Consider the following 27,309-nt stretch of genomic DNA (forward strand, 5'->3'; position numbering starts at 1 on the left):
TCCTCATGGTCGGCAGTTCAAAACCACCAGCAGCTCCGTGGGAGAAAGACTGGGCTTTCTACTCTCGTAAAAATGGTACTTAGAAACTCATGGGGGTGAGGGGTTCACTTTGAGTCAGCATTGAGGAAGGCAGTGTGTTGGGTTTGTTTATACCTCCAACTCTTGAGCTTGAGTGAGATAACATGCAAAGCGCTTCATTAGAGCACCCGATGCACAGGAAGTGGGCAATATCCACTCGGGAACGTGATTGCTCTTCCTGTCTTCCCACTAGCCAACATAAGGAGGCCACTTGATGAGGAAAAGCGGCAAGCAAGATTCCAACCCAGGTATTTAGGCCTCCAAAGTCCCCATTCCTTCCCTCCCTAGGGGCTACTTCCAAGCGACGTTAGCGCATCTTTCTGGAAGGAGTTCTGGTGTATTGGAAGGTAGAGAGAATGTGCGAGCCTGACTGTGATAAAGCAGAGTATAAGAAAGGGTGTGGGAGAGCTATCAGTGAGCAGTAACTAGACACTGGAGAGGGCAACTTGATCCAAAGTCCAGGCCTTCCTTGAAAACGGGTCTTTTCACAGCCTGTACTGCCTTGGTAGAAACACTGGTGCTCCACACTACAGGCCCTGCAGTGCCGGCCCTCAGCGGGCTGCCCACACCTCTCAGTGTTCAGCTGCCAGGGAGTCACTGCTGTGCTGGGCCTCTGACCCAAGTGGACACTAGGAAGGTGTAATTCCGGAGGCGTTTTTCAAAGCTGTCAAATACCATGTAGAACTGACTGAAGACTAACTGGAAGCCCCATCCTGTCTCCAGTCTCTCATTGCTGCTTTCTTAGTGACAGTTGTAAACCATTACCAAATATTGCACTAAGTCTTCAAAGGACCCAATTGGCCTGCTCATCTTCCCCCCGTGAAACTCATCCCAAACTGGTAAGAACCATGGCCTCCCTCCCTCAACGCCACCCTGCCCCCAGGGCTCACTGAGGGAGGAGGACCTACAACTACTGGTTTACCATCACTTTTGTACTTTCAAAGGAACCTTCAAATAACCAGCCATCTTTCACTACCTCTCCCAGTGTAGAGGCACCCGGAAGTTGGAAGGGGACATGAACAGGAGAAATCTAGTCTTTGGACCAAGAAACAGAATGCACTGCACCTCCTCCTGTCTAAACGGGACGGTGGAGATCCAGAGAGATGAGGCAGCATGCGCATGGTCACGCAGCCTGTAAGTGGAGGAGCTAGGAAGGGGATCGGGGATCTTCTCACTCCAGTCCTTTCCTACCGGGCCAATGATGAACTCACTCCCCCATGGAGGTGACTCAGTTATGTGTTGTGTGCCTTCTGTTTTGCTTGCCACCATGTCCCCTGTTCCTGGGGATGGAAGGAGCTATATGGAGTTCTAATGACCTTGGAACCAGTTCTGCCTGAAGCCATAACTATTATTGGGCTTTTCCATTCCATGAACCAATCTCTCTCCTGTTTGGGCTAAACTAATTATCCCCCACTGGCTAGTTAGTAAGATTACAACATCATGCCGCTCCGGTGACTGGCTGCCATCAACTAGGTCTCTGCTTCATGGAGACCCCGTGCACAACAGAAGCAGACGGCCGCCATCTCTACGGTTTCCCTTGGCTGGTTCCACAGAGGAAGATCACAGTAAAACTTTTGGCACACAGTGCTGCATTCAGCACGCCCAGGGACACGGCTGCTGTGTGTGTGGAGATGCAGGTCTCGGGAAACACAGCCGGTGGCATGTGTATACACACTCATGAAGGCACAGCTATTGATTTCTAATTTGTACCCCGCTTACTTCCAGAAAGGCCCTGGAGTGGCTGGCGAAATAAGACAAAGACACAATAGGGCCATTAAGGAAAATCAAAGATCAAGCCCAGGGCGGAAAAAGGGATTGCTGATTATAGCTCAAACCTGAGTTAATATTGTTGCTTCATTTAAGAATATATATATATATATATATATATATATATATATATATATATATATATATATATATATATTTCTCCGTCTTTTGGCAGCTCTTCAGAATGTGCCAGGATAGGGTATCCTTCAAGTCTACGCCCAGAACAGAGGACAGGGAAATAAAGACAGAGGACAAGAACTCAGCAAAAGTGAACTGAAAGGGTGGCTGGAGGGATGGATGGATGGTGGGTAAAACACCAGAGCTGTCTGAACGGACTGTCCTACCCATACTCCTATCGCACTCATTTATCACCTCTCCGGTCAAAGACTGGTTTCCTAGATTGTGCCCAAGTGGGGGCACGGAAAGGGATGGATATATATCACCATGAACCCATGCCATCAAGGGAGAGCTGAAGCACACTCCCAGGACCTTTCCCTCGGCGCCCTTAGCAATCCCTAAGCGCTCCCTGCTTCCTAGAGAAAGGAGATGACCACCTCAAGTTGTGAGCACTGCCACCACGGGAACAACAATCATCATCTTGACGGTGACACGAGGAGACACGCGTGTAGACCAAGTCAAGTGTGAGCTATCATCGAGTATACAGCGCTTCTGATCTCGTAAGACGTGCACACCATAGGGTATGAGATACTTTATTTAGCTCTTTAGCAGGTGGAATGGGGAGGGACGGGGCCACTTGTTCACGGAGGAGAATGCTTAGGCACAGGCAGAGTAAGCAACTTTCCCAAGCAATCCTAGCTGCAAAGTGAAAGTTAGAACACCACCAAGTGTCTCCCAGGCCCCTGTGCTGACGTGTCTAGGCCTGGCTTCCAGTGTCTCTGAGACCTCTTATCCTAGTCTAAAATTCCATCTCCGTGGACCAGTCTCACCCACAACAGCATCACCAGAAGGCCATGGGAGAGCCGGGGGACCACATCTTCCCTGAGCAAGCACTAACCCAGAAGGCGTCCTGTCACCACCAGACCACTCAGATTCCACCCACTCAATGTCGTTCATCAGTCCAAGGCCCACAGACCCCTGCACTCTGCCTAGAAACTGATTCTGAAATCCCAGATGATGAGTATAGAATCTACATTATTTAATTAAGAGCAGACTGGGAGAGTGGAATGCAGTGCTGAACTGAGAGACAATTATGAGCTGAACATGGAAGGAAAGAGGTACACAGGGCAGGGAAGCTAAACACCAAGAAGCACCCCCCCACCCCCCGCCATACGTTTATTTGGTGGTATGTATTCAGCGCAGCTAGGGATGCAAAGCTGCGGTTCATCCACTCTCATACCCACCACGTCGAATCCAGATCAGAAGAATGGAAAAGGGGACGCATGGCCTTTTGCCCTCTAGCAAAGTCAGCTAGGCTGATCACACCAGATGCACGTTGTACTCGGCAAGAGGAGATCCTGGCAAAGTACAGGTGTGTCACAGAGAAGGCAAGCAAGGTTGCCACCCCAGTCAACCACGCAGCTAACCCTTTCCCATTGTTGTTCCAGGAAAAGGCCCCTTCCAAACACTGCTCTCTCTCTCTCTCTCTCTCTCTCTCTCTCTCTCTCTCTCTCTCTCTCTCTCTCTCTCTCTCTGTATTCCTAATTCAGAACTCATTCTTAAGCAAACATGCTGACATGTGTTTTCCATTTCCCAATTTATCCCAGGGTCTAAATGCATTGTGTGTCTGCATAAATAGGTATTAAACACAACCATTGGAAATGAGCATGGTGGTCACAACCTCGGAGCCTTCCCAGTAATCATTAAGATTCTGATGAACCAGGCTGTACATCTTGCTGCCTCCATTCTCGGCACTGGGGCCAAATCACACCACTCAGCAAGTCAACCCTTGGGCACTCCAGTTCACCCATGAGCCACAGGAGGTACTGCCAGCAGGACTCAGGCTCACATTCATGGATCCGTTCACTCTCAATAATTAGCACTTTCCTAACACCTACAAAATACGAATCACAATTTCCCAGCCGACACACATCTCCAGCTCCTGAGCTTCCACACTCTCACACTGAATAAATGCACAGAAGTATCTCCAACTCTTCCCTTTTCGTTACATTCTGGACCATTCCAGGAGAGAAGGCCAAGGCCAAGGCCAAGGCCAAGGCGTGTTATCCCTGTCCTACACCACCGTAGAGCTCTGAGCCTGCGTCCCATGACTGACGGGCAAAGAGCAGGAGTGGCACCAGCCAGCAAGGTGATGAGGTGGCATGTTCCCTCCAAGCCAATCCTCTCTGGGGCCATTGGTGAAAACCTTACCTCAAAACCCCACACTCAGAGCATTTCAGATACAAGCAAGTGGAAGTTTCCTCCCTTCCTACAAGGGTGACCCACGACCAGAAGCCACTGTTCTCCCTGCCCATTTACATGGCCAGTCTCTGGGGGCAGGGAGCGCAAAGGCGGCCTGCAGCTGTGTACAGGACACTTCCTTCTAGTCCTCCAGTTTTATTCCGCTCTAGTGGCACATGGCATCAAAGACCGGCACCCCATCTCCATGCCAGACGCCACTGGCACACGGGCTCTATGCACAGGCGACCATATTCCCCACATCACCGAAGCACAGCAGGACACAAGGCAAAGAACGAACGTGAGTCAGCTCTACTCACAGTCTGGTGAGCTTCGGGGTGCTCTGGAAAAGCAATTCCGGAAGGACTTGGAGCTTATTCTTGTTCAGCCGCCTAAAGATGGAGGAGGGAAAAAAAGGAAACAATGTCAAGGGGACATTAAACGGGATCAAGTGTAATCACAGACACCACTTCAATCCATCCATCCATCATCAGGTATTAAAAGACTCTATCTTCCAACATGGACTGTTCAACATATGTTAAGACATACATATGCCGTCTTCACAGAGCTTGTACCCAAGTTGGTGAAATAGGGCAGAGGGCAGTCATAAGGCAGAAACAGAACACATGCTGATACTCTCCACTTCTGAGCCCAGGGCAGACATCACTAATTGACCACAGCATTCTCTCACACAGCTCTGACTAAGATTTTAGCCTTCTCTTTAAGGTGTTCCAGGCTGCTATGACAACTAGATGGTGCTGGCGTATCAAATGGACCTCTAAAGATATAAATAAAGTGCCAGAAGGGATATTTCAGATCCTAAATGGAGGAGTGGTAGGTAGTGGCACAGAGCAGTTGCCAAAGGAAGAGAGAAGGAGGGGAGGCAGATCGCCCTGGGCTGAGGAGCCGAGTGGAATCCCTGCCACAGGCAGGGCTGCATGTTTACTTCCATAGGCCACTGGCACATGTGTCCGTTCTTTCATAAGGAAATATTTAACAGTACATTTATAACCACGTCGTTATAAAAATGAATATATTAATGTTAGGACACTTACTGCCGTCCATACAGGAGACCCAGGCTGATTCCAAGTCAATGAATCTCATGTGGATTTCTTACCCGGCTGTGTGGGGAGACTCTGGTGTTGCTATGAGACTGAAGAGTTTTCAGTGGTCTTTCCAGATGACTAAGAAGAAAGACCAGAGCGCCTGCTTCTGAAAATGGCCAACGAATACCCCATGTCTCCTAATGATTTGGCCCATGACCAGTCGTGAGAAGGGGCTCTCATGCCGGGGAGCATTTCATCAGTTGCACATGAGGTTACTACAGGGCGGCAGGGGTGGGGGGTGGGGGACTGACTTGACAGCATTTGTACACTGGTACAGATAGGAACTGGAAACAGGGAATCCAGGACAGATGACTGCCTCAGGACCAGTGTGACAGTGGCGATACTGGGAGGGTGGAGGGCAGGTTGGGTAGAAAGTGGGAACCGATTACAAGGATCTACATGTAACCTTCTCCCTGGGGGATGGACAACAAAAAAGTGGGTGAAGGGAGACGTCGGACAGTGTAAGATATGACAAAATAATAATAATTTATTAATTAGGAAGGGTTCATGAGGGAGGGAGTACTGGGGAGAGACAGGAAAAATGAGGAGCTGATATTAAGGACTCAAGTAGAAAGTAAATGGTTTGAGAATGATGATGGCAACAAATGTACAAATGTGCTTGACACAATGGATGGAAGTGTGGATTGTGATAAGAATTGTATGACCCCCAAAAAGATGATTAAAAAACCCAATAGCAACAAAGATAATATCACCCCCCCCTCAGAGTTCAGTTTAACCACAGTCCCACCAAGGTGTCTTTGTCAATCTAAAAAGTTATTTTTTCTTCTAATTTTAAAAGAAATTTTAAAAATCAGGGGGACTCCTAAGGTCATGACTAGCCCAGGGCACTGTGCCCATTTTGGAGAGACCTCTGAGGAGGCTGGAGCAAAAGTTCTGCCCCACAGGAATATCCTGCATTCAGTGGGGCCCGTGGCTTAATCTGAGTCTCTGTGGGCAATATTCAGCGCCAATGATCCACCACGAAATAGACAGAGTTCCCAATGACTGTGAGCATCTCCTGTCATCCCCAGACAGGCTGTTCCCCTGAGAGCCATTGCTAGTGCAAGGCAGCACCTGCTCCACGCTTGCTCTCCCATGTATGTCCTACAGCTCCATTGGGGACTAGAATGAGTCTCTTTCAGACATACTTAAAATGCTTGCTCAATGAAAGGGGGAAGTGATGGTTCCATGGTAGAATTCTCACCTGTCACACTGGACACCTGAGCTCAGCTCCCAGCCAATGTACCTCATGCATGATCATCATCCATCTACCAGTGGTCTGCATGTTGCTATGGTACTGAATCAGCCCTGGTGGTGTAGTGGGTTATAAACTACCATAGGAGAAAGATGAGTTCGTCTACTCCTGTAAAGATTTGTAGCCTCAGAAACCCACAAGGGCAATTCTACTCTGCCCCACAGGGTTGCTTTTAATCAGAAACAAAGGCAGTGAGTAAGATGGTACTGAACAGGTTTCAGGGAAGTGTCCAGGCTAAGATGAACACACAACAACAACAACAACAAGTAAACTTACTGCCATTAAGTTGACAACTCATAGTGACCCCATAGGACAAGGTAGAACTGCCTGTGAGTTTCTGTGTTAGTCTTGGGAGACTAGAGAAACAAGTTCGTAAACACGCATACGTATATAAGAAAGAACTTTATATATAAGAGCAGTTGAATATTGAGAAAACATCCCAGCTCAGTCCAGATCAAGTCCATAAGTCTGACACTAACCCATATGTCCTATACCAATCTATCAAGCCCTCTTCAGACTCACGAAACACATGCAATGATGCCGAATGCAGGAAGATCACAGGCCAGTGGGTGCAAACTCTTGTGGATCCAGTAGTGGTGAAAGCAGCTCAGCACTGGCATGGGTCTCGACGTGGCTCCTCCAGCTCCCAGGGCACAGGGTCTATCAGTGTAATGTCATGTGTCGCATCAGTAGAGTGTCTCTCAGGGACTGAGTCTTGTCAGGAAAGAGTCTCCAAGGAAATGCGTGGAGAGAGAGAGTCTCTCCCGCCTCCAAGGAGGAAATCCAGAAATTCCCAGACTCCTCAGGGGTAGGCCATGCCCAGACAGAGGCCTCATTGACTGTACAATGATTGACAGGCTAGACTCCACCCCCCTTCAGTAATAATCCTCCCAAATTGACAACAGATTATAATCTACCACAGTTTCTGAGATCGCAACTGTTTATGGGACTAGAAGGTCCTGTTTGTCTCCCTCGGAGTGGCTGGTAGTTTTGAACGACTGGCTTTCCGCAATGCATAACCACTACGCCACCAGGCTCCTTCAGACGAAGACAGATGAGGAAGAGAGCCCGACAATTGACTTCAGAAAATCAGCGAATGGAAATCCGGTTTTTACAATGCTGGAATCTCATGGTACATGGAGTGCCAAGAATCCGGGAAGGGCCAACCGGGCAGCAGCAACCAGCAATAGATGTCCTCCCTTTTCATATCAATGCCCACGTTGGCGAGTGTGATAGAGTACATCTTCTTCCCCACAGGCCTCCGGCTCGAATCAGCAGTCTGTTCTGCTGAGTGCAATAAGCAGCTGCAGTTCCACAGGCTCATGGTACCGCCGCCGTCTGAGGGCAACCTAAGGTGCAGAAGCACAGTCAGCACTGCCCCGGCTTCCGGCCCCAGCACCCATGCTCGCTACACTGTTCCAGAGACATGAGTCCCCCACTGGGATTCTGCCCCGCGGGGTCCCTCTTTCATGCTAGACTTATGGCCAAAGATTTCCAAAGGAAGAAGTGGCTGGAAGGTGTTTTTTTTTAAGGAGCACTGAAGCCTGGGAGCATTCCCCCAATGTGGACATATATGGACCCAGGCTGGGAGCCTACTGGTGAGACTTCTGGCCTGGGGGAGGCAGACCTAGAAGAGGGGCAAGATAGCCTCCTCTGGGGCAGCTGACTCCCTCACAAGTGCTCTTTGGACACACCACAGGCCCTTTGTTGTCATGAAAGACAGGGATCCGGAGGAGGAATCTACTTTCTTGTTCAAACATTTCAACTACGTTGTTAGTTGCCACTGAGTCTGTCCCCAACACACAAGGACACCACACACAACGGAAGGACTCACTGTCTGGCCTGGAGTCATCCCCATGATGGGCTGCAGGTCAGACTATCATAAGACCTAAGATTTCCATAGTGAGAAATAAATCACCAGGCCTCTCTTCCTATTGTAGTTAGTCTGGAATCTCTACTAAGCCTGATTGGCACTGTAGCAATACAGAGGCTTCCACTCACAGGCAGCAGGTGGCTGCACAGGCGCTGTCCTGACTGGGGATCAAACTCAGGTCTCCTGACCTGATGGTGAGAACTTTACCACTTGCGTTAGCAACACCCCACTCATCACAATCAGCTAGTCCTTCCAGCATTTACTGCGAATCAAGTCCTACCCTAGGACTATGCACACACTCATTTAATCACTCGATCTGAATATGAGCTCAGCCCTCTTATCATGAGACATCTGAGATCTACAAAGATAGGGAGGCTGCCAAGTCACACAGCAGCAGACAGCAGAGCCAGGATCCAAACTCAGGTTTTGTTTTGGGTCTGAGCTTTGATCGATCACACTGTAAACGCGTCTTCCAAAATGCCAACCACAACTGCAGTGCTCAACAAAGGATTCTTCACACACAGCTGCCATCCACCCTTTCACAGCAGCTGGAAGTCACTGGTCCGAGACAAGGCGTGATATATGGACTTTGGGGTTGGCCAGGGCTGGCCTCACTATATGACCGCAAGCCTGTTCTCTATCCCTTTGGGCCTCAGTTTCCACCTGCGAATTAATCCTGCTTGGCAGACTGCAGTGGGTTTTAAGTGGCACGGTGCTATCACCGAGTGGTGAGAGGTCGTTCTTGCTGGTTGCCTGGGAGCCAATAGCCGCTCATGACAGCCCATATGTGCAGAGTGGAGGCTCTCTCCATTGGTCTAACAAATCTGTAAGGTTTTAGAAGCAGATCCAAGGCACCTCTGGGTGGATTCGACTGGCCAACCTCCCAACAATATGAGGAGGACCATAACAATATGCTTATTGTGTGTATCTGCATACCACGCCCTGGGCTACAGCCTGGATGTGCATGATCCCAGCCCCACCATGCTGCCTGCTTAGCAGCAGTCATTTCATGACCCACATCTTGGAGAAAAAACTCAATTCCTGGACAGGCCAAGCAAATTCCCCAACGTGACATTGTGAGCAAGTGCTAGACGCAGCCTTTGAACCCAGGTGGTTTGAGTCCAGAGCTCTGGTCTGAACCACCTGCTGCTGCAAGTCTTTCAATTCCAACAGCTCTTTCCACTCCTTGCCCTTTCTCTCTGGGCTGCCACCTCTTCTAGCCCAGCCCTGACAAGGAGCCCTTCTGAGTGCATGGGCCCTCCCTGCCATGGGCTCTCCAGGATGTCTCCGGGGCAAGAACTGGGTTTCTGTGTGGGGTGGGGTGGCACACCCGCTATTGTTACTGCAAAGCAAAGATGGCAGCAGTTCCATTTAGACAACTCACACCCCACTCCACACAAGCCCTACAAGCCGGCCCATCTCTGCCACCAGCCAGCAGAGGGTTGGGTGCTTTGTGAGCTACAGCCCGAAACCAGAGTTGAAGCTAAAAATAAAACCAGCTTGGCTCTGAGACACCACAAAGGGAAGGCATCTTTCCAGTTTTTTTGCCAGTATTTGTGGCTGGACAAAAATAAAAACACAACCAAATTTAGCCAATTGTGCTGTGCCTGCCGCTTGCTTCTTAGACCCCCCCAAGGGAAGAAGCCAGGGCAGCTTGGCTGCGCGCTGCTCCCGGCAGTGCCTGGGTCGTTCTTGCCTCTGCATGGGCAGCCACACACTTGTTCTTGTACCAAAAGGACCTCTCATTCCCAGTTCACACCAGGGTGTATTCATGTTTACTTGAAACGCACCTCTCCCAAAGGTCTCCCTCCAAAAGGGAAAGAAGGCACCAAGCACGGAGCGCGTGCTTCCCGTGTGGCTGCTGGGAGTGTAGCACCTGGACAGAAAATGCACCGCAGGAAGGTCACTGCTCTCCTGCTGGAGGGACTGGCAAGCAGGGGTGTAGACCCCACCCCTCCTGTCACCTGCCGCTTTGGGGCGCCTGGGTACGCCAGAGGTGGAGACACCCTGCTGTATTTCAAGGTGCATGAAGAGCAGGAGTGAATGGGACTTCTGGAAGGGCAGGCTGTGAAGAAGTCAGGAATTGGGCCGTGGGCCTGGCCAGCAATTAGATGAAGCCCACAGAGATTCCCTCTTTGCCTCTACGATCGAAATCCTGGTCTTTCCTCTTGGTGCAACAGAGAACCTGAGGGGGGAAAGTGCACTAACTTCTGAACCATGAGGCAACCTGCTTTCCAGTCTGAACTGCTATGATCCAAGGAAGAGGGGCTCCCCTTTATGAAACTGTTGATAGTGTTCTTGGACTAAGATCTAATTAGAAGTCTTTGTGACTTTGTTTCCTCAATCCATCCATTTAGTCATGCATACTACTTAGCCATCCACCTATCTATTTATCTATCCATCTACCCACCCATCCATCTATCCACCCACTCAGCTATCCATCCACACATTCATCCATCCATCCATCCATCCATCCTCCATTCTTCTGTCTGTCCAGTTATTTTTCAACTTGATTGCATATAAATGAGTAAGAGACAACCCCTTTAAGGATGATATGCTGGTGGAAGAGACAGATCTATACAAGGAAGGCTTCCCAAAGGAAATGATTTGAGCTTTGTTTTGACGCATGAGTGTGACTTTTCAGGAGGCTAGAAGAGAGTGTTCCAGACTCAGAGAGAAAATCAAACATGAAAGCCTAGGAGATGAGAGAGCTTTGGGGGAACAGGCTTCCATTGCTGCAACAGGGAAGTGACTGAGAAACACAAATGATAGAGTTGTGGAGGCAGGCAGGAGTTATAACCTAAGAGTCTTTGTAGGTCATAATAAAGCACCGGACTTAAATTTTTTTCTGATGGTAACAGACATAGAAAGGCTTTGAGTAATGGACTGATGATCTGGTTTAAATTTCAGCAAATCCTCTCCAGTTCAGTAAACCTGGTCTGGTAGAAGGTGTAACTCGGTGTGGTATTTACACAATTTCATGTCAACTTGATAAAAAATGAAGAGGTGGAGTCTAGCCTGTCAATCAGATCCCTCCTTGTGGGCGTGGCTTTCTCATGAGGATCTGGGAACTTCCTTCTTTCCTCCCTGGAGGCAGGACACACTCTCTCACTGCTTCACATTCCTGTTGACAAGCCACATGGAGCCACGCTGATGGCAGCCAGAGCCCTGGAGATGTGTCCACTGCCACTGGAACCACAGCACTTTCCACTAACCGACCTGTGATCATCCTGCATTCAGCATCATTGCATGTGCAGCGTGAGTCTGAAGAGTCATGAGCTAATATAGGACTTATGGGCTAATATAGAAATTATGGACTTGATCTGGGATATTTTACTTCTTAATTACTTCTTGTTACTTCTTGATATAAAGTATATATATATATATATAATGTATATATAATAATATATATACTATATTATATATATATACTAGATTATATATACTATATATATACTATATTATATATATATAATTATATATATAATAATATATATAATAATATATATAATATATAATGTATATATATAATGTTTCTCTAGTCAACCTGGTCTAACACACTGGGAAAAAGAGGAGACGTATCAAAAAGGATCTTGAGGTAATGAACAAGGTTGTGGCGAAGATCTGATTAAGAGAGAGAGAAAGTAGAGTGAGGAGTTGTGGCATAATACGTAGGATTTTGTGACTGAATGACTATGAAACTTGAAGTATGTAGTGGAGTAGACGTAGTAAAAGTTCAACTTGGGTAAGTAATCATACAAATTTACCAATCGCTGATGAAAGAAATAAAGAAGAGAAAAACAATCAGAAGGCAGTGTGTTTGGATTCAGGAAGTCTATACCCCTGGCAGATACCTCAAGTAGGAGCTTTGGTAGTAGAGTGGTTATGCGTAACCACAAGGTCAGCAGTTAGAAACCACCAGCCAACTTTGAGGGTAGAGGACAGGGCTCTCTATTCCTGTGAAGAGTTACAGTCTCAGAGACACACAGGGGCAGTTCTACCCTGCCCAATTAGACCACTATGAGCCAGAATTGACACGATGGCTGTGAGATCTCTCAAATAATTATGATAAATAGCAATAACTAGCAATGCACAAAAACCAAGAGTTTGTCCTCTTTACATGAGTGTGACACTTGGGTTTTGGGCTAACTTGGTTGGGCCAGAACACTCTTTGTTTGTCATTTAAGATTCAGTATTTTCCCAGGAGCTAAATTACAGATAAGTATATTTAAATTTTGAGGACATCCCAAGGAAGCTACTTGGCAAACTGAATGGAAGAGAACCATATTTGTACCAATTCCAAAGAATGGCGACCCTTACAGTAGAGCAGTCATCACTGATATCATAGGAAAGTGAAATGTTGCTGAAGTTGATCCAACGAACGCTGCAGTGGGCCACTGGCAGGGAGCAGCCAGAGGTTCTGGCCAGATTCAGAAGAGGACCTGAAACAGGGGATGTCAGAGCTGGGGTCAGATGATCTGAGTTCAAATCAGAGACCACCCGAAAGTGTTTCCTTGTGTTTCATTGACTATGCCAAGGCACTCTACTGTGTGGATCATAACCGACCCTTAAAGGAATGGGAATTCCAAAGCATTTCATGGTGCTCATGCAGAATTTGTACATGGATCAAGAGATCTGTGTGAACAGAACAAGGGAATACTGCCGGGTTTAAATCAGGAAAGGTGTGTGTCAGAGTTGTAGCTTCTCACTATATCTTTTCAAACGATATCCTAAACAAATCATCTGAGAAGCTGAATTATATGAAGAAAAATGTGGAGGAAGGCTGGCATTCTGGGATGCTCACCTTCTCAACATGATCACTGAAGACAAAATGGGTGGATAAGCAAATGTGCTAAAGAAAGCTGATGATGCCAGGCTATCAAAAGATACAGCATTTTGGGTCTTAAAGGTGTGAAGATAAACAAGCAGCCATCTAGCTCAGAAGCAACAAAGTCCACATGGAAGCAGCACACCAGCCTGTGTGATCATGTGGTATCGAAGGGATCAGGTATCAGGCATCTAAGACACAGAATAAAACCATACCCAATGTGAAGGAGGGAGCGGCATGGAATGGAGACACAATGCCCATCTATAGACAATTGGACATCCCCTCACAGAGGGGCCGTACAACTTTTCTCTAGTTCTTTGGTGTTTCCTTCACCCCACTATCATGACCTCAATTCTACCTTACAAAACAGATTAGATTAGACCAGAGCATGCACACTGCTACAGATAAAAGCCTGCAACACAGGGAATCCAGGATAGATAAACCTCTCAGGGCCAATGAGAAGAATAGAAATACAAAGAGGATGGGGGGGGGGGGAGAAAGGGGGAACCGATCACAAGGATCAATCTAGAACTCCTTCCCAGGGGGATGAATAATGGAAAAGTGGGTGAGGGGTGATGGAGGACGGTGTAAGATATGGAAAAAGTAATCTATAACTTATTAAGGGTTTTTGAGGGAGGGTGGGCAGGGAGGGAGGGGAAAGAAATCAAGAGCTGATATCAGGGGCTCAAATGGGCGAATGCTTTGAAAATGGTGATGGCGGCATATGTTTAAATGTGCTCGACACATTGGAGGAATGTATGGATTGTGATGAGAGATGTAAGAGCCCCCAATAAAAATATTTTTTAATAAAAGAAAATAATAAATTAAACTTTCTCAAAAAAAAAAAAAGGTGCTAACTGTAGCAGCCTGAGGTGACCTGCCAAAATGGTTTGCTACTCACTTGACCCAGAAAACCCTACAAAATCCTGCAAATCAAGAGGGTCGAACCTTCGGATCCACTTCAAGAACACCCGTGAAACTGCCCAGGTCATCAAAGGCATGCACATCCAGAAAGCCACCAAATACTTGAAAGACGTCACTCTGCAGAAGCAGTGTGTGCCCTTCCAACGGCACAATGGTGGTGTTGGTAGGTATGCCCAGGATAAACTGTGGGGTTGGACCTAGGTCGGTGGCCCAAAAAGAGTGCTGAATTTTTGCTTCACATGTGCTTAAAAATGCAGAAAGTAATGCTGAACTGAAGGGTTTAGATGTGGTCATTGAGCACATCCATTTGAACAAAGCCCCCAAGATGTACAGCTGGACTTACAGAGTTCATGGTCAGATCAACCCATCCATGAGTTCCCCCTGCCACACAGACATGATCCTGACTGAGAAGTAACAGATTGTTCCCAAATCAGAAGAGGAGGGTGCAAAAAGAAAAAGATTTCCCAGAAGAAACTGAAGAAGCAAAAACTCATGGCTCAGGAATAAATTAAGCTTACGATAATAAAAGTTAATCAAAGTTAAAGCAAAAAAAAAAAAAGGTTGGAAGGAGGCTGATTAACAAGCTTCAATATGCAGATGACACAATTTTGCTTGCTGAAAGGGAGGAAGCCTTGGGTTACAGCCTTGTATGAAGGTAACTCAACATAACCAAAATAAAATCTGCACAATTGGACCAATAGGAAACATTGTGATAATGGAGAAAAGGTCTTGCTTGAATCCATAGTCAATGTTCATGGAAGCAGCAGTCAAGAGATCAATTAACACATTGTCTCGAGTCCACCTGCGGCACAGGACCTCTTGTGAGTATTGAAAAGCAAGGATGTTACTTTGAGGACTAAAGGTGCACCTGACCCAGGTGATAGTGTTCTCCATCACCACATGTGCGTGTGAAAGTTGGAAGCCAAATAAGGATGACTAAAGAATTGATGCATTTGCATTATGGTGTTGGCAGAGAATATTGAAAATATCATGGGCAGCCAAAAGAACAAATAAATCTGCCTTGAATAAAGAAGAACCAGAATGCTCATTAGAGGCAAGGATGGCAAGACTTAGTCTCAAGTACGTTGGACATGTTGTCAGGAGAGACCAGTCCCTGGAGCAGGACATCATGCCTGGTCAAGTGGAGGTCAGTGAAAAAGAGGAAGGCTCTCAACAGGATGGATGGACACCATGGCTACAGCAATGGGCTCAGGCATAGAACAGTGGTGAAGACCGGGCAATGTTTCATTCTCTTTCACAAAAGGCAGGTCAAAGGCACTAACAACAAAAACAATTTCTCCATAGTGTAAACTAACACAATGTAATCACCCCCATATGGGATCTGCTTTGAGCACCTCATTAGTTATACAAAAAATAGGGTGGCTGTGACAATCTTACCCAGATCCCAGCCCTGATCCCATGCAGCTAAATCTAGCTTCCTTAGGGGGTATACTGCTTCCAATATAAGAGGACATTGTGGCTTGCTTGCTTTTTGCTGAGCCTGGGCCTTGCATCAGGCGCATCAATCAGTCCCTCTTTAAACTTGAGACAACAGTCTGTCTTTTATCCATCAACCAGCTAATCACTCATCAACCTACTTAAGGATCCAACTCCCTGGGGAGTCATCTGCAACCTGCCTCCTGACCTGCTAACCTTGGATTCTCTGCAGCCACCAGCCTGTGGTCTTCCTGCTGATCTTGGGTTTACCAGCCCCCTCCAGTATATAAGTCAGGAGAAGCCGCCAGTAGAGGCTTCTAACTCACAAACTTGGAACATTCCCCGACTGGACTTGCCAGCTTCTACAACTGTGTGATCTATTTTCTTAGTATAAATTTACACACACACACACGTGCGTGCGCCCGAATACACATCAAGACAATGTAGGATCTCATTTAAGTTTCAAAGGAACGCTGGGAAGTCAGTACTAATGACTACCTTTAAAAAAGGCCTAAAGAAGGTCAACGCACTTCTTAACCAAATTCAGGCTTGACCAACATGCCTGTGATGGGTTGTGAACTCAGATGCCTGATGCTACACCTGTGCTCTTAACTCCCATCATGTTTAATTTCGCCTTCAGCTAATGCTTCCTTAATTTAGGCCCTAATGTGGCATTTTGTCTTTCTATAACAGTCCTTGAGGGGAGGAAATACATCATATGTGTCCTGTGTGGCCCAACAGCAGCAGGCACAGCAACGGGCCCATAAGGGACTTTCAGGAAGGTCCTATTAGAATTTCATGACTAAAACACACGGCAAAAACGGCCAACTTGGGGATCCTGACATATAAACAGCCAGGCTTCCTGGGCTAGGCCAGGGGAACTAGCCTTTTTGGAGGTGAAATTGACTCCCAAAAAGCAGGCCAAGCATTCCTGCTTCTGTTTGCATCCGTAGGAAACTTCCTAGCAACTCAGTCTCCAGAGGCATCAGCCTCACTGTCCAGAGCCTAAAGGCCTCGCCAAGTTAGGGATGGGTGCGCTCCCAGTTTCACCTAGAGTAGCTGAAGTACAGGCAAGAGAGGCTTCCTGGCCAGAAGGAATTGGGTATGTCATGTCAGGCAGGAGCACAGTCCACAGCACAATTACCCTCTTCCTTTTCTTTGGAGGTGCAGAATGTCGCCCCAGAGAGGAAGAAAGCCAATGTGCGGTAACTCCCAAAGGTCACCAGCACTGCTTGCTTTTGTAGTGAAATCCGTTGGTTCCCCTTCCCTGGGCACTTTCTATGATGCCTGGATGTTTCCAGCTTTGTTGGTACTTTCCAGAGCACCAATACGTCTAAGCAACAAGGGCCAAAGCAGCCTTGCTTTTCAGAGACACAGGTACCAAACCACCCCCTCAACTGAGAGACACAGGGCTTACTGTGCCTGGCTGGGCACCAGGAAGCCCGAGTGAGGCAGCAGCCTCAATGGCAAGGCCGGCTTCTGAGGAAGGTCAGAACTAGTGCGGATCCCAGTGGGCGGCATGGGACCAGTGCGAGTTGAGATTCCAAGGGGCCTGGCCGATGAGGAGATACACCCACACAGATGTCTCCTTTCCTCTAGGATCAGAATTCCCCTCTGCTCTCCTCCTGGGCAAACACAGAGCATGCAAGCTTCTGCAGGATAAGGTCGCATAGCTTTCCAGGAGGGGCCATCAGGACATGCAGATGGCCTTGCAAGTCACAGGTACTTGAAGAACATCAGAGGGGAAATGTGAACTTTGGGCAGTCCAAAGAGCAGAGAGCCCTGATTTGGGGTTTGCTCCACGAGAGCCCCACGAGTGCCAGGTTTCCTCCCCTATCAGACAGAGCAAGCGTGCAAATGTCGACAGTGCAAACGGATTTTCCCTGGTTTACTCACTGAGGAAAGGAGCCCTCGTGGCCCAGTGGCTCCGCAGTGGGCTGCCGGGTGCAACGTCAGCAGGTCGAAATCACCAGCCAACACGAAGCATTCTGCTTCTTGAAAGAGTTACAGTCTCAGGAGCTCAGAGCGGCGGCTCTACGATGCCCTTCCGAGTTCCTGGGAGTTGGCATGGACTCCACAGCAGTGCGTATTCACGCGGGACCCTGATTTGGGACACCTCTGGATGACTCCACAGTCATGCGATGGAAGGAAGGAAGGCAATCAGCTTCAGTTACATCACCCACAGCCACTTTCGCTGGGTGATTGACTCTGCTTTGGTTTGGGGGATTCCTTCTGGTTCCCTGTCTTGCTTTGTGAATGTTTTCTAACAGTTTTCTGTAGACTGCCCAAAGAGCTAGCAAGTCTTTGAAGAAATAAACCCATGCCGTTTCTTAGAAGCAAGGATGGCAATTCACCAACTTGACGTACTTTGGGCACCTCATTAACCAAACAGCACTGTAGGGCAGAACCTCATGTTTGGGAGAGCAGAGGGTCCACAGAAGGACAGAGACCCTCCATGGCTTGGATGAACACAATCACCACAACTGTGGATTCAAACATGCCAAAGGTCTCATCTCGGACACAGGGCTGGGCCACGTTCCATCTGCTAGGCTTGGAGTCATCGACGTGAGCCAGAGTGGACGCGATGGCAATGGACAACAAATAGCCGTGAGGCGCGCTACAGTTTCCTTTTAGAGTTTAGGAGCAACTTGTCTTCCACTGTGCTCAGGATTTGCTCAATGACATTTAGGATGGCTTATGTCAGGTTGGGAAATTTGTTATTTTTCGTGTGTAACTTCAAAATGTCATAATGGCAACTAAAAGCCTTTACTTGTGACATTTCTGCTGCAAAACTGACTGTTGTCATTGCCTGAAATTCTTGCCCCCGGGCAGTGTTTCTTCCCTATTCAAATTGTTTATGAGACGCCTTTTAAAAATAACTTAAAGAATGTTTTAGGAATATAATTATTACACAACAGCAAAAAAAGATATAGATAGATAGGTGATAGATAGATAGATAGATAGATAGATAGATAGATAGATAGATATGGGCTACCTGAGAGGGCTGGCTGGTTTTCATCTGTAAAGAGTTTTGCAGTGTTTTGCATGTGTCCAATAAGCGGGCATTATTAGAACGCTGATATCATTGTCATGACCACCAAGTGGTCAGAAATACAGGGAGATTTATTTCTTCTTTACACATAATTGTATTGTCTGTAAAGCTGTTGACAGTAGCAAAGGAACTCCAAGTTTCCACTGGCTGAATGCACCCAGAGGGCCCGCTCCACTTCCTATGATGCTGTAGATAGCATGCGACTTCTGACATTGCTGAGCCAGGGAAGAGTAGAGGGGTGGTAGACACGCCAGTTCTTACCACCCTTCACCTAGCAACAACTCACATCCCATGTGCTCTCAGCCCATTGGTCTGGACCACTCACAGGACCCAAACCTAACTGCAAAGGCAGCTGGGAAATCGACCGGGAGGAGCACCTTGGCTTTTTGGTGAGCACCCTCATCAGAAGGGGTCCTTGGGGAGTGCAAGTGCTTAAGTCCTCAGCCACTAAGCAAAGTACTGGAGAGTCAATCCCCCCAAGAGGCCTCTCACAAGAAAAGGTGTCAGAGTAGAACTGGGAGCCACAGAGTGGGTAATGGCTGGTTTCTCAGGAGCACATGACCAAGCTGCTTTTCTGAGGTGCCTCTGAGTGGAGTTGATGGGTTCCTTGTCCTCCCAGAAATCCTAGGAGAAACTGAGCCACCAGAGACCAGAAACGGAGTCAGAACTGACACCCGGACCCTGCGTCTCGTAGTGGCACGCTCCGTGGTGAGTCTGCCACACTGGTTTCAGACAGAAGAATCCGCGGGTCCCAGGAAACCCCTAGTCCAGGACAGGAAGGAAGCCTTGGACGTTGACGGAGGGCATGTATTCTTGTACCTCTCTCAGGACGAGTGAAGCCGTCCATTCAAAACTCCTCCAAGGTTGTTCTCAGCCCCTGGCAGTCAATAGAGGGGGCTGTACACTGAGAGCAGTGAGGGTCAGAGGCTCTGAGGCCTGCGTAGCCCAGGATCTCGTCTTGCTAGACCTCGGCGCAGAACACCCGTCTGGAAAGAAAATCCGCAGAGAACCCCTTCTGAATGTCCTGCGCCTCACATTGGACCAATTTTCCTCCAATTACATGGCTGTCAGGGGCTGCCTTGCCTCTGACCCTGCCCCGACTGCTGCCTTATGCCTTCAAACATCTGCAGCCAGAAGTTCCTAAGCGAAAGGAGAGAAGGCGGGTGGGAGAGGAGGAGGGCGGCTGCAATGGAAAGCCACTGACATTGCACCAAGCATGAGCTGAAGGGCATAGGGCGTCTTCTTATCTCAGGCGGCAGCACCGCATGGGCTGCTGTCATTTTGCCCAGGGCCATGTGCTGGGAAGCCCAAGGCTGTGACCAATAGGCAGCTTTCTCTAGGGCTAAAGTCATGGACAGGAGCCACTGGAGACGCCCACCCTTAGCAAATGGTCCATGGAACTACCTAATCATGGTAAGGATTCAGACGTCATGAAAGCACGAATGGCATGAGAGAAATCATACACATTCACACACCTCCACGCACACACACATTCCACATACTATACATGCAACTTAACAGAATCAGGGATAGCCCGTGGTCAGACCCACTCCAAGTCAGTCCACTAGGAAGTGGCCAAAGTTCAAATCTTTAGTGACCTCTTCACACCACATCATAGTAGGGCCAGTAGACAGGGATGCTCCTAGACTGGAGATATCTGGGTCCCTTCTGAAATGACCTAGTATATTGGGTTTCCTGACTTCTGGGGTTTTGCATGCCCTTCTCAGGGAATGATTCCGACCCTCCTACCAGGGTGTCGACCGTGGGGGTGTGGGGAAGAGGTCAAGTTCTAAAAGCACTCTGAATATATTGATGCTGTGTTAGTCTGGGTAGACTAGGGAAACAAATTCATAAACAAACATATGTATATAAGGGAGAGGTTTATATACAAGAGGAATTAAACATTGAGAAAACATTCCAACCCAGTATAGTCCAAGGCCATAAGTCTGACATTAGCCTATATGTCCGATACCAAGCTTTAAAGTCCTCGTCAGACTCATGAAACACATGCAATGATGCAGAATGCAGATGATCACAGGCCAGTGGGTAGAAAGTCTTTGGATCCTGTGTCATTGGAAACATCTCAGCACTGGAAGGGGTCTCTACATGGCTTCTCTCACTTCCGAGGTCTGGTTGTGTCCATGTGGTTTGGCTTCTGCAATGTCTCCCAGGGAGTGGCAGAGAGAGAGAGGTGTCTTCTTCTGCAATGTCTCCTAAGGAGTAGCAGAGAGTGAGGGAGAGAGAGAGAGAAAGAGAGAGAGAGAGAGAGATCTTCCGCCTCCAAGAAGGACGTACCAGATTTCCCAGAATTCTGAGGAGAAGGCCATACCCACAGAAGTCTCATTGGCTATCTCCAGATTGACAGCCTCGACTCCACCCCTACACTCTTAATCCTTAAACTGACACCAGATTAGGTGACTACCACAGATGGGTTGCCCCTGAGGTTTTGAGAGATGAGTCAAGATTGGCCCTTGCAGCTGCAGTTTTGTCACTGCTGCCCCTTGAGGCAGGGAGGAGGCGGAGCAGATTTGGGAAAGAGATGTAAGGTTCAGATATGAATAAATTAGATTTGCTAGGCCAATAAATATTCAGAGGAGCCCTGGTGGTGCTGAAGATTAATCATGGGCCTGCTAGTCAAATCTGAGCTGTCCCAACCGGCCAGTTGCTCTAGGAGTGTAAGGTGAAGCCGTCTGCTTCTCTGGAGATACTCGGCCTCACAACCCGAATGGCACAGCTCTACTCTGTCCTAGTCAGAATCAACTCAACAACGGTGGGTTTGGGTTGTGGTATCGAGTAGAAACCCCTGATGCAGATGCCCAGTAGACAACTGCTTTTACAAACCTGGGGATCAAGAGAAAGGCTAGGCTAGAGATGTAGATGGCATTTAAAGCCATGAACTTCGATATAGTCACCACAGGAAATGAACATAGAGAGGAACTTCTCAACCCCCACTTAGCAAAAGGCTGTGGATGACAGTGAAAGGCCCAAATCCATCTGTAAAGTCTCCACAAGGTCAAGGCTCTGGTGAACACCTGCTATGTACCAGCTTAGCTATCTGTCAGAGTGCAGTATAAAATGGATTTGGGTAAATACGGTTAGGTTAAAATGTAACATCTTATCATTTGAGCTCCCTTTTGACCCATTTTAAATCTGTTCATTTTTCATATTTTCTGCTTTCTTTTCGATAGAGGTTTTGCTCTATTTCACTTTGTTATTGTTTTTTGTCTTGACTTTTCTGTTTATGAAATGGAAGACATGTAAATCTATAGAGGTTAATATTTAATAGGGGTTATTAGAGATCAATAGATTAATAGAGATTAATCTATTGAGATTACTAGCTTCCTAGGGGCACAGCAGGGCAGGTTAGGGGGAGTTGGGAGCTAACAATGAGCACACATAAATGCATGCAGTGTTCTAAAAGGTTTTGTGGTCATGATTGCACAATTCTTTTGAATATGAATTAGCTGTCGATTGTAGGTTATGTGAATTTTATGTCAATAACACTTTAAAAAAATACTGGTTGGCTGTTGGGTCAGTTGGTTGATTTATTCAATGAGTGAACACCTTCATTAGCAATCTCAGAGAGCTGATGAGAGATGGCAAAATTCATTTAAAAAAATGTAACGTACTACAAGGAGCTAAACGGTGCTGCCAAACGCCCCTATGTTGACTGTCACTGCTACCACCGAAGCCAGGGTGTCTCCTTGGGCACTTCCCAGAGCACTGTGTTGGGGGTACTGGAGCATCACAGCTCCAGCACAGGGACCAAACCCGGCGTCACAGGTTCAAAAGAGCCTCCCAGAGCACGAGGGCAGGAGGCACGTGACCGGCATGTAGGAGGAGAGGGAAGCTTCTGAACACAGAATGAACCTGGACATGAACCAAGGGCCTGGGCATCAGCCAGGACACCAGAGTCAGGTATGTGTGTCAGCGAAATGGGTGAGTGATGCCCAAAGGGAATGGCGGAAGCCCTTCGGGGATCGTGTCCCCTTCCGTCTCTGAATAAATATAAGCACTTGAGAGAGACTGGAGGCAGGAGAGGAAGGGTAGAAATTCTTTGGAAGTGTGAAAGCTTGTTCCACCAGGGCAGTGAACATGCCTAGAGTGGCCTATGGTTGAGGCAGAGTTATTTCTATGAGGAATTCAGAGAAAATACGTTAGGCAGGCAGGAGGATGCTCCTACCACCCCTACCCGGGCTTAAAATCCTCAAAACAATGTAGCAAAGCTTGTTGGGAAGAGGATGGTGAGAGCACCCCCTGCCACAGGGTCTCACTCAGCCTTCCCTCTGGGTTCTTCTAGGCTCCTCCCCTGGGTCTCCCGCTCCTTTGACCCACAGGGAGGAAACTGACAGATGCAAACTGCAGGAGAAATACTGTAGCTGGCGGATGTCACAAAGGGCAGCTATGACTCAGCACAAACCTTCCCAAAGTGTCCGGCTTAAAATGATCGCGTTTGAACCCACTGGCCTTTCCTTTTGTTCTGAGCAAGTTCAAAGTTATTTTTTTAAAAGGCTGACAGAAAAAGTTTCGAAAATTCCTAGCTTGTGAATGACGAATTTCCCTTTCGTTTTCACTTGGATTCTGCACGATGCTATGTTAACGATGGTGTATTTCTCTGTGTGTTTATCTAGCCATCTTAGATGTGTGTCTACGTCTCTAGCAACAACAAAAAAAGATCTGTTAAGCCTTCACAGGAGCGAGCCAAAGAATGTAGCGTAATTATCTGTGACCAGCTCTCATCTATAACTAATTAGAATTTTACTTTCGTGCGGCATTTCCTTCCTGGCCCACATCCCATTTTTTTTTCTTTTCCTAGAAAAGGAAGCTCTGTGGCTATTATTAGAACTGCAGGGTACGAGGGGGAAAGGGGCACTGTTCCGATTACATTATAGCTTTGATCTGACGGACTCTTCCTTGGGTAACTCCTCTTCTGAATGTTTCTCCAGAACGCGGAGGACTTCTCATCCCCCTGGCTATGGCATTGGACCCGAGGTCTGCAGAAGAGTTTAAAAACCTCGGCTCACCTCACTCACTCCAACCTCAGTTCCCTATCCCAACCACAGCTTCGAGATCCTAGCCAACGTGGCTGGCGTCTCAAACTGAATCCCAGATGTTCACTTAGTGAGAAATGAGTGAGTGGCCAAAGCTGTGGAGTGAACCAGTGATCTCCCCAAATAGATTCCAGGTGTGCTGGCATCTGGACTGCTATCTCTCCCTTTCTCTGTTTTACCCTCGTGAGCATAAACACGGGCAATGTCGTATATTCTGAAAAGGATTTGATGCCATCCCCAGATGTAGAAAGGACAGGGCTTGTTACCTGACATGAATTACATCCTTTCAATCGTAGAATAAAGCAGAGTTCCAAAAGAACTTCCTGTTCCCCTTCGCTGATCAAAATCATAACGCATTATCCAGTATCAAAAAATCAGCTTAGGCTGGAAATTCAGATAAATGATCTGAATTGACACCATTTTTCCGTGTTAACCTTAGCCTGCCCCTAACACGGCGTATGCACTTTGTCTTATCCCACCCTTAGCAAGCATCTACTTAGCATGCCCATCGAGGCAAGCAATGCTGGAAAAGTGAAAGAAAGAGAAGACATGAGGTCTGCCCTCTAAGACTAATCACTTCTTGGGAAAAAATCATTTACTACTTTGTATAATCAATTCAATATTTACTAAATGCCTATTATATGTCATGCTCTGGATACCATCTTCAATGAGACATCTCTTGTCTCTCAGGTACTTTCAGTCAGTCTTATGAATAAGGTAGGTAAAAACACAGGTGGTGGCCACAGGGTCACATTAGCTCAGAGGTATACTGGAAGCTGTATGAGGACCTTAGAGAAGTCTATATATCACTTCATGGGAGAGGTGATACTTTATTTGCACCTAGCAGTGGGTGGGGAAATGGAAGAATAAAGCACGGGTGGAAATAGGAGAAGGAGCAAAGAAAATGCCTGGTCAAAGGCACCTAGGTGGGACACCACGGAGCCAACCATGTTTTGATCTGCAGGGCTAAAATTATAAATGCTTATGGAAGGAAAATAACAAGCTTCACAGACACAGGTCAGGTGAGGCTTTGGGTAAATGGTGAGCTAAACTCCTAGCTCCGTAAGTGGAAAATCATGGGAGGACCGTGAGATGGGATACAGGAGGTAGGGTGTGGACTACAAGACAGGCTGGCAGGGAGCGATGCCCAGGGGCTAGAGCACTTGTGGAGGAGCCAAGTCTTTGCTTAAAATTACCCCCCACTCATCTGTTAGTGTGTCATACATACTATTGTAGCTTGTCTGTCACTGTGATGCTGGAAGATATGACACCAATAGTTCAAACACCAGCAGGGTTACCTATGGTGAGCAGGTTTTAACATAGTTTCAACTAAAAATAGATTAGGATGAGCCTGTCCATTTCTGGGGGAAAAAATAACCATAAGCAGTGGAACATTGTCAGCTCTATGCCGGAAGCTGAGCCCTTCCAGTCCAAAGGCTTTCCACACTAGGGCAGAGCTTGCTATTCAAGGCAGAGTCGACCCTATTGATGTGGTTGGGGCAAAGCTTGCAGGCCTTCATGTAACGATAGAGCACAGTTCAATATGAGAAGAAACAACTGCAAACACCCATTAATAATCATAATGTGGAAAGTACAATATATGAATCTAGAAATATTTGAAATCTTCAAAAATGAAATGGAATGCATAAAGATAAATATAATAGGAAGTGGTGAGCTTAAAGGGCGTGGTTTTGGTCTGAGTCAATAATATGGTTCACTCCGCTGGGAATGTCACACTGACGAGAGATGACAGCATGCAATCATTGAAAAGAAAACCCCAAGATTGATCTTGAGCAGCAGCTCTCAACCTGGGGGTCGTGACCCCTTTGGGAGGCAAACGACCCTTTCACAGGGGTCACCTAAGACCATATTTCCAATGGTCTTGGGAATGGAGACACTGCTCCTTTGTGGGACTCCAGGCGGGTCCGCCCACATGCAGATATGCCACACATGAGGAACTGTATTCAAGGGTCGTAGCATTAGGAAGGTTGAGAGCCGCTGATCTTCAAGTCTGAAGTTCAAGTCTGAGTGTGAAAGGATAACATCTACGTGTGTAAGGAAGGCATGGCTATCTACCTTCAAGGCAATCCAATCAATACAAGCACTTTTCAAATGTATTTACCGATCATCAAAACTAGTGTTGCAGCAATTGAAGAATTCTACCAATATTTTCAGCCTGAAATTGATCACCCGTGCAATCAAGATGCGCTGGTAATTATTGGTTATTAGAATACAAAAGCTGGAACCAAAGAGGAAGGACCAGTAATTGGAAAATGTGTATTGGTGATGGAAACAAAGCTGGAGCTCACAGGATAGAACTTTGCAAGACTTGTTCATAGCAAATACCATTTTCCAACAAACAAACGGTGACTATATATATGGACTTCTCCAGATGGAATATACAGATATCAAATCTGAATTTACACATGTGGGGAGAATCTCAGTACCAGCAGCTAACACCAGGCCAGGGCTGCCTACAGAACACACAATCAATTGCTCATATGAAGTTCAGACTGAAGCTAAAGAAAATTAAAACAAGGCCACAAAAGCCAAAATCTGACCTTGAGTCTATCCCCCCTCCCCCCACCGAATGTTTAAGAACATCTCAAGGGCAGATTTGATGCAATGAACAGTAGTGACAGAAGATCTGATGAGCTGGGGGATGACATCAAGAACATCATACATGAAGAAAGCAAAAGATCATAAAAAGAGATCAAAGTAGACATTGGAAGAGACTCTGACACGTGCTTTTATTCATGGCACAGTGAAGGCAAATGAGAGAAATAATGAAGTCAAAGTGCTGAATCGAAAGCTTGAAAGGGCAGCTCAAGAAGACAAAGGAAGCCATTCTAAAGACGTGGGCAAAGACCTGGAGTTAGAAAAGCAAAAAGGATGAATATACTCGGCTTATCTTAAACTGGAGGAACTGAAGAAAAAACTCAAGCCTCAAGTGGAAATGTTGAAAGATTCTCTGTGCAAAATACTGAATGGTGCAGGATACACCAGAAGAAGATAAAAAGGGTCTACAGAGTCACTCAACCAAAAGCAAACGAGTCAACATACAAACATTTCAGGAGGCAGCACATGAACAAGAAGCAGGGTCACTGTGTCAGGAAGTCCAAGCTGTGCTAAAATCATTAGCCAAAACAAAGACACCGGGAATCGATGGAATAGCAATGGAAAGGTTTCAACAAGCTGATGAAGCACCAGAAGCACTTCTTCATCAATATGCTAGAAAATTGGAAGATAGCTACTACCTGGCCAACTGACTGGAAGAGATGCACATTTGTACCCATTACAAAGAAAGGCGACCCAATAGAATGCTCAAAATATAGAACAGCATCAGCTATGACAGGCAAGTAAAATTTTGATTAACATCATCCGACAATGGTTGCAGCAATACAGTGACGGGGAGCTGCCAGAGATTCATGCTGGATTCGGAAGAGGGCATGGAACAAGGAATATCATTGCTGATGTCAGAAGGATCTTGGCTTAAAGTAGAGAATATCAGAAAGATGTTTACTTGTGTTTTATTGACAACGCCATGGCATTTGCCTGCATGGATCATAGACTATGGACTGCC

General features: G+C 47.0%; 1 protein-coding gene across 1 annotated transcript in view; it reads right to left on the reverse strand.

Annotated features, from left to right (window-relative positions):
* The window catches only part of SLIT3 (slit guidance ligand 3), a 705,033-nt gene that overhangs the window by 562,312 nt on the left and 115,412 nt on the right, over window positions 1–27,309 (reverse strand). Inside the window, exon 4 of the mRNA XM_075541934.1 lies at window positions 4,521–4,592. Coding sequence (XP_075398049.1) covers window positions 4,521–4,592 — 72 coding nt within the window. The remainder of the gene's footprint in view (window positions 1–4,520; window positions 4,593–27,309) is intronic.

Source organism: Tenrec ecaudatus, chromosome 2, assembly GCF_050624435.1.
Source record: "Tenrec ecaudatus isolate mTenEca1 chromosome 2, mTenEca1.hap1, whole genome shotgun sequence".
Lineage (NCBI taxonomy): Eukaryota > Metazoa > Chordata > Mammalia > Afrosoricida > Tenrecidae > Tenrec > Tenrec ecaudatus.